The sequence below is a fragment of the Oncorhynchus mykiss genome, chromosome 11, assembly GCF_057628025.1.
Source record: "Oncorhynchus mykiss isolate SJ-2025 chromosome 11, ASM5762802v1, whole genome shotgun sequence".
NCBI lineage: Eukaryota > Metazoa > Chordata > Actinopteri > Salmoniformes > Salmonidae > Oncorhynchus > Oncorhynchus mykiss.
In genome coordinates, this window is record NC_143032.1 from 14,557,501 (window position 1) to 14,565,806 (window position 8,306).

An 8,306-nucleotide genomic window follows, 5' to 3' on the forward strand; every position below is an offset into this window, starting at 1 on the left:
TGGTTGGGGCGTGTCTTAGTCCAGGACTAGCAGCCGGTTTGGGTGGAGGAGATAGCGGCTGAAGATCTTTCCCACTGTCCCCATGCTCCTCTCCTGGTGGGATGACCACTGCATCAGACATCAGCTCTGGTTTCTCCTGAAGAGAGCAGAATAGCCCTAATTACAACAGTAATCATAGAAAAAGGTAGAAGTAGAAACAGACAAACCGATTAACCACTCGACTGTACGTTGTTACACAGACCTGGTTTGTCTTCGGGAGACTAAGGGATGGGATTATATTGCTGTAGATTTCTGGGTGAGCATGTGTACCCTGACAGACAACAACAACACAGTAACACATAAGAGTTAGCAAGAGATCAAACATGGAAACTCATCTTTGTGGTTATCCTCAAATTGAGAGTTAGAACAATTTAAACATTTTAATTAGATAATAATACTCTTAGACTCTAATATGAACGTTCACCTTGATAAGCATGTCCAGTTCCATGCGCAGGGTCATGACCTCAATGGTCACTGCAGCAACCTTCCCAACGTCTGGATCCGTGACATCGTCGGGGAAGCTGAGGCCGTCTGGCTGTTGATTGGTGTAACCGTAGAGAAACAGGACTGACCTGCCACCCTGTAGAAAAGATAGCAGACAGTAGAATAAACCACCGTAAACTAAAATGCTTTAAAAATCACTGGGTACCCACTGCTCTAGGTCTATGTCTATGACCCATAAGGCACTTTAAACATTGCTTATTGATCCACTCCCTATTTGAACAATCTGACTATTTGTAGTGAAAACAATAGACTCTAATCTGTCCTATGCACAAGGAAGTCAATAATGATCCTGTAATAATAAGTAAAGGGCAGTAAGTTCCTGATAGGAACTTAGGAACTGTGTTAACTAACCTCCAGACGAGCTTCAATGCCATACAACTCTCCTTCCGTTGCCTCCAACTGCTCTTAAATGCAAGTAAAACCAAATGCATTCTCTTCCACCGATCGCTGCCTGCACCTGCCCGCCCGCCTAGCATCACTACTCTGGACGGTTCTGACTTAGAATATGTGGACAACTACAAATACCTGGTTAGACTGTAAACTCTCCTTCCAGACTAATTTTAAGCATCTCCTATCCAAAATTAAATCTAGAATCGGCTTCCTATTTCGCAACAAAGCATCCTTCACTCATGCTGCCAAACATAACCTTGTAAAACTGACCATCCTACCGATCCTTGACTTTGGCGATGGCATTTATAAAATAGCCTCCAACACTCTACTCAGCAAACTGGATGCAGTCTATCACAGTGCCATCCGTTTCATCACCCATATACTACCCACCACTGCGACCTGTATGCTCTCGTTGGCTGGCCCTCGCTTCATATTCGTCGCCAAACCCACTGGCTCCAGGTCATCTACAAGTCTTTGCTAGGTAAAGCCCCGCCTTATCTCAGCTCACTGGTCACCATAGCAGCACCCACCCATAGCACGCTCTCCAGCAGGTATATTTCACTGGTCACCCCCAAAGCCAATTCCTCCTTTGGCTGCCGTTCCTTACAGTTCTCTGTTGCCAATGACTGGAACCAATTGCAAAAATCACTGAAGCTGGAGACTCATATCTCCCTCACTAACTTTAAGCATCAGCTATCAGAGCCGCTTACAGATCATTGCACCTGTACATAGCCCATCTGTAAATAGCCCATCCAGCTACCTCATCCCCATATTGTTATTTATTTTGTTTTATTTTTATTTTGCTCCTTTGCACCCCAGTATCTTTACTTGCACATTCATCTTCTGCACATCTATCACTCCAGTGTTTATTAGCGAAATTGTAATTATTTCACCACTATGGCCTATTTATTGCCTTACCTCCCTAATCTTACTTAATTTGCACACACTGTATATAGACTTTTCTATTGTGTTATTTACTGTATGTTTGTTTGTTCCATGTGTCACTCTGTGTTGCTGTTTTTGTCGCACTGCTACGCTTTATCTTGGCCAGGTTGCAGTTGTAAATGAGAACCTGTTCTCAACTGGCCTACCTGGTTAAATAAAGGTGAGAAAAAAACGAAAATAATTGGGTTTAAAGAGGCCTGTCTCCCTCCTTTACCTTGATGGCGTCCACAGTAGCCCTGAAGACTGGGTTGTTGTGCTTGACGCTGCGCCAGTACCTGGGCCTGCTGGGGCTGGTCAGGTTACAGCCATACTTTTCCAGGATGCTCAAGGCTTTAAACAACCGTCCAACAGACTCTAGGACCTGATGGAGGGAGGAGAGGTGGGGGAGAGGGGATCAGGAGGGCAGAGGGGTTAACAAGAATATCTGAAGGTGCAAGGCGTACAGTAAAAAGACAAAAATACATTTAGGGGGCAACTGGATTGGACTGAATATAAAACCTCACCTCTTCCCTGCTCTGCCCTGCTATGTTCTGTGTCACCATGGTCTGTGCTGTGATGTGGTGAAACTTGTCAGACAGGGACAGGGGAACATTGGCCATGAACTGGACATCAGTCTTCAATGCCTGGGCAGAGCCTGAATAGGACAGGAGGGACTCAGCTCTCCTCCGCACCTCCTCGAAAGGGACAGGCTGGGTACTCATCATTCACACACTGGGGGGATAGAGATATAAAATGACAGTAGGTCAACTCAGGGATGGGACTGTTGACTGATGTGCAGTAGGTAGGCCTACCGTCATTTCTTATGTATCTGGGTGTACCGCCTAGCTACTCTGTCTACTGTGAACATGGATATCTCCAAGGTAGCTCAAATGGTAGAGCGCTCGCCAGGGTAACGTTTCTAATATAAGTAGTTCTGTCTGGATAACAGCTTCTGCTAAATGGCTCAAATGTTAAATGTAAGTACATTGAAGTTTCAACTTTTATCTCAAAATGACACGTGACACTAGATAGCTGTAAACTTTACCGTTAGCTAGCAGTAGTGCATGTTCTGAAATTGAAGTGGCACATTGAGGGGTGGGTATAATTTGTGGAACGTTCCACAAATTATACCCACCCCACATTGAGCTGGCTGGCAAGTCTATTTGTAATTATGCCCTAGCTAATGTATGACTGGCTAGCAAGGCGACATCGAAAGTTTATGATGACAGCCAGATCAGTGCCACTGTTTGCCTTACCTTTATCTTCTGCGTTTCCAGATGTATTTCGTGATCCAAGTCCTTTATGAATCCAACTGACTGTTATATCAAGGCAAAATGTAGCTACATTTCTAGTATCACGTCGGTCTTCTGAAGCATGTCTTCAAAAGCACAGCTAGCTAAAGTCACAACAACAGTGAAAATGTAGTTGACGCGGAAGTTGTTATCGAGGGGGGCGATGTAGAATAAACCTTGATGTACACTACCCTCTAGTGGTATTATAAATAATAGCAGTTACTGTAGTTACGCTGACTACAGTTAAACAACACTGTTATTATTACATTGTTATAAATCAATCACTCACTCAATCATGAAAGCCACAAACTGCAGTTCACGTGTCTTCTTGGAACTGAACACAGAACACTGTCTTGGAAACATTATTTTCATGGTTGGACTGCTTTCATTCATTATTCATAGTATTAGAAATAACTTAAATACCAGTTCAACTCTTCTGTGTGTAAGCTTTTTTAATCATCTAAGCACAACATTTGCCCAATATACAACGTTCAAAGATTGTACTTTCTCTGTTTTACCACTAGAGGAGGCAACTGCTATTTCAATCATTAATAGTGCCTTTTCATTGTGATCTGACAAAAAGAACTCACAAGACACAAGAGTGTGATTTAAGTTTTTGCAATGACAATGATATGGTCACTGAATAGGTGACCCATACGGCAGTGGTCAGTATCAGGGCTTGAGCCATAACAACAAAATGACCTTTCTTCAGGGAAGGGCCTTTATGTGATATCTAATATCTAACTCAGGCTTGTACTGACATACACGATTTGACCAAATGTATTTGGACAACTGCTTGTCGAACAACTCATTCCAATATTTGGTCCCCCCTTTTCTGCTATAACAGCCTCTACTCTTCTGGGAAGGCTTTCCACCAGATGTTGAAACATTGCTGCTATAATAGCCTCTACTCTTCTGGGAAGGCTTTCCACTAGATGTTGGAACATTGCTGCGGGGACTTGCTTCCATTCAAGAACATGAGTGAGGTCGGGCCTGATGTTGGGCGATTAGGCCTGGCTCGCAGTCGGTGGTCCAATTCATCCCAATGGGGTTGAGGTCGGGCACTGATGTTGGGCGATTAGGCCTGGCTCGCAGTCGGTGGTCCAATTCATCCCAATGGGGTTGAGGTCGGGCCTGATGTTGGGCGATTAGGCCTGGCTCCCAGTCGGCGGTCCAATTAATCCTGAAGGTGTTTGATTTGTGCATGGGCATTGTCATGCTGAAACTGTTGCCACAAAGTTGGAAACACAGAATCGTCTAGAATGTCATTGTACACTGTATCATTAAGATTTCCCTTCACCGGAACTAAAGGACCTAGCCCGAACCATGAAAAACAGCCCCAGACCATTATTCCTCCTCCAACAAACTTTATAGCTGGCACTACGCATTGGGGCAGGTAGTGTTCTCCTGGCATCCGCAAACCCAGATTTGTCCATTGAACTGCCAGATGGTGAAGAGTGATTCATCACGCCAGAGAACGCGTTTCCACTGCACCAGAGTCCAATGGCAGCGTGCTTTACACCACTCCAACTGATGCTTGGCATTGCACATGGTGATCTTAGGCTTGTGTGCGGCTGCTCGGCCATGGAAATCCATTTCATGAAGCTCCCGACAAACAGTTATTGTGCTGACGTTGCTTCCAGAGGCAGTTTGGAACTCGGTTAGTGAGAGTTGCAACTGCGGGCAGACGGTTTTTACATGTTAGTCGCTTCAAAACTCGGCAGTCCCGTTCTGTGAGCTTGTGTGGCCTAATCACTTCGCGGCTGAGCTATTATTTCTTCTAGACATTTCCACTTCACAATAGCAGCACTTACAGTTGACCAGGGCAGCTCTAGCTGCGCAGAAATTTGACGAACTGACTTGTTGGAAAGGTGGCATCCTATGATGGTGCCACGTTGAAAGTCACTAAGCTGTTCAGTAAGGGCATTCTACTGCCAATGTTGTCTATGGAGACAACATTGGAGAGAGAGAGGGAGAGGGAGAGGGAGAGAGAGAGAGAGAGAGAGAGAGTAGAACTAATGCGAATGCAGGTCAATTTCAGAATCCAGGCAGTTCCTCTCCTATGACTTTTCACTCTAGTTATCATAAAGTATTAATCGTGTGTTGATGCTGCTGGCGACTTGCCAAAAAGTGCCAGTAGTGCCATTAAAGATAAGATGCCTCCACTTCATGTTTCCACCTCATTTTGTGGGCAGTGTGCACATAGCCTGTCTTCTCTTGAGAGCCAGATGTGGATAGGGCGGTCTTTCTCTGTCTTTCTCAATAGCAGGGCTATGCTGATTGAGTCTGTACATAGTCAAAGCGTTCCTTAAGTTTGGGTCAGTCACAGTGGTCAGGTATTCTGCCACTGTGTACTCTCTGTTTAGGGCCCAATAGCATTCTAGTTTGCTCTGTTTTTTTGTTAATTCTTTTCAATGTGTCAAGTAATTATCTTTTTGTTTTCTAATGATTTGGTTGGGTCTAATTGTGTTGCTGTTCTGGGGCTCTGTGGTGTCTGTTTGTGTTTGTGAACAGAGCCCAAGGACCAGCTTGCTTAGGGGACTCTTCTCCAGGTTCATCTCTCTGTAGGTGATGGCTTTGTTATGGAAGGTTTGGGAATCGTTTCCTTTTAGTTGGCTGTATAATTTAACGTCTCTTTTCTGGGTTTTGATAATTAGCGGGTATCAGCCTAATTCTGCCCTGCATGCATTATTTGGTGTTCTATGTTGTACACGGAGGATATCTTTGCAGAATTCTGCATGCAGAGTCTCAATTTGGTGTTTGTCCCATTTTGTGTATTCTTGGTTGGTGAGCGGACCCCAGACCTCACAACCGTAAAGGGCAATGGGTTCTATAACTGATTGAAGTATTTTTAGCCTGATCCTAATTGGTATGTCGAATTTTACGTTCCTTTTGATGGCATAGAATGCCCTTCTTGCCTTGTCTCTCAGATCATTCACAGCTTTGTGGAAGTTACCTGTGGCGCTGATGTTTAAGCCAAGATATATATAGTTTTGTGTGCTCTAGGGCTACGGCGTCTAGATGGAATTTGTATTTGTGGTCCTGGCGACTGGACCATTTTTGGAACACCATAATTTTGGTCTTACTGAGATTTACTGTCAGTGCCCAGGTCTGGCAGAATCTGTGCAGATGATCTAGGTGCTGTTGTAGGCCCTCCTTGGTTGGTGGCAGAAGCATCAGATCATCAGCAAACAGTAGACATTTGACTTCAGATTCTAGTAGGGTGAGGCCGGGTGCTGCAGACTGTTCTAGTGCCCTCTGCAATTCGTTGATATATATATGTTGAAGAGGGTGGGGCTTAAGCTGCATCTCTGTCTCTCCCCATGGCACTTGGGAAGAAACATGTGTGTTTTTTGTCTATTTTAACTGCACACTTGTTGTTTGTGTACATGGATTTTATAATGTCGTATGTTGTTCCTCCAACACCACTTTCCATCAATTTGTATAGCAGACCCTCATGCCAAATTGAGTTGAAGGCTTTTTTGAAATCAACAAAGCATGAGAAGACTGTTTTGAAGATTGTTTTGGTCTGTTTGTTTGTCAATTAGGGTGTGAAGGGTGAATACATGGTCTGTCGTATGATAATTTGGTAAAAAGACCATTTGACATTTGCTCAATACATTGTTTTCACTGAGAAAATGTACAAGTCTGCTAAGAATGATAATGCAGATGATCTTCCCAAGGTTGCTGTTGACGCATATCCCACAGTAGTTATTGGGGTCAAATTTGTCTCTACTTTTGTGGATTGGGGTGATCAGTTCGTGGTTCCAAATACTGGGGAAGATGCCAGAGCTAAGGATGATGTTAAAGAGTTTTAGTATAGCCAATTTGAATTTTTTGTCTGTATATTTGATCATTTCATTGAGGATACCATCAACATCACATGCCTTTTTGGGTTGGAGGGTTTTTATTTGGTCCTGTAGCTCATTCAAGGTAATTGGAGAATCCAGTGGGTTCTGGTAGTCTTTAATAGTTGATTCTAAGATTTGTATTTGATCATATATATGTTTTTGCTGTTTGTTCTTTGTTATAGAGCCAAAAAGATTGGAGAAGTGGTTTACCCATACATCTCCATTTTGGATAGATAATTCTTTGTGTTGTTGTTTGTTTAGTGTTTTCCAATTTTCCCAGAAGTGGTTAGAGTCTATGGATTCTTCAATTACATTGAGCTGATTTCTGACGTGCTGTTCCTTCTTTTTCCGTAGTGTATTTCTGTATTGTTTTAGTGATTCACCATAGTGAAGGCGTAGACTCAGGTTTTCCGGGTCTCTATGTTTTTGGTTGGACAAGTTTCTCATTTCTTTCTTAGATTTTTGTATTCTTCATCAAACCTTTTGTCATTGTTGTTCATTTTCTTCGGTTCTCTATTTGAGATTTTTAGATTTGATAGGGAAGCTGAGAGGTCAAATATACTGTTAAGATTTTCTACTGCCAAGTTTACACCTTCACTATTACAGTTGAACGTTTTATCCAGGAAATTGTCTAAAAGGGATTGAATTTGTTGTTGCCTAATTGTTTTTTGGTAGGTTTCCAAACTACATTCCTTCCATCTATAGCATGTCTTTATATTGCTCAGTTCCTTTGGCTTTGATGCCTCCTGATTGAGTATTGCTCTGTTCAAGTAGACTGTGATTTTGCTGGGGTCTGACAGGGGTGTCAGTGCGCTGACTGTGAACGCTCTGAGAGACTCTGGGTTGAGGTCAGTGATAAAGTAGTCTACAGTACTACTGTCAAGAGATGAGCTATAGGTGTACCTACCATAGGAGTCCCCTCAAAGCCTACCATTAACTATGTACATACACAGCATGTGACAGAGCTGCAGGAGTTGTGACCCGTTTCTGTTGGTTATGTTGTCATAGTTGTGCCTAGGGGGGCATATGGGGGAGGGAATGCTGTCACCTCCAGGCAGACGTTTGTCCACCTGTGTTCTGAGGGTGTCAGGTTCTTGTCCAGTTCTGGCATTTAGGTCGCCACAGACTAGTACATGTCCCTGGACCTGGAAATGATTGATTTCCCCATCCAGGATGGAGAAGCTGTCTTCATGAAAGTATGGTGGTTCTAGTGGGGGGATATAGGTAGCACACAGGAGCACAATTTTCTCTGTTAAGATCATTTCCTTTTGAATTTCTAGCCAAGTGTAAAATTTAGGTCTGCTCT

The 8,306-nt window shown here is 43.4% G+C and overlaps 1 protein-coding gene across 2 annotated transcripts in view; it reads right to left on the minus strand.

Annotated features, from left to right (window-relative positions):
- LOC110536554 (E3 ubiquitin-protein ligase RNF31) overlaps positions 1–3,485 on the minus strand; it is a 15,713-nt gene extending 12,228 nt beyond the window's left edge. Inside the window, exons 1-6 of one of the 2 annotated variants that reach the window (XM_036934954.2) lie at positions 3,114–3,485; positions 2,382–2,589; positions 2,093–2,239; positions 464–619; positions 242–310; positions 1–133 (exon numbers count right to left, since the gene is read on the minus strand). The exon at positions 1–133 is cut by the window's left edge and continues 9 nt beyond it. In XM_036934954.2, the coding sequence (XP_036790849.1) occupies positions 1–133; positions 242–310; positions 464–619; positions 2,093–2,239; positions 2,382–2,582 (706 nt within the window). In that variant the 5' untranslated portion in view covers positions 2,583–2,589; positions 3,114–3,485. Of the gene's footprint in view, positions 137–241; positions 311–463; positions 620–2,092; positions 2,240–2,381; positions 2,590–3,113 lie in introns of both variants that reach the window. The other variant, XM_036934953.2, reaches the window with a different exon arrangement.
- Positions 3,486–8,306: the final 4,821 nt, after the last annotated feature.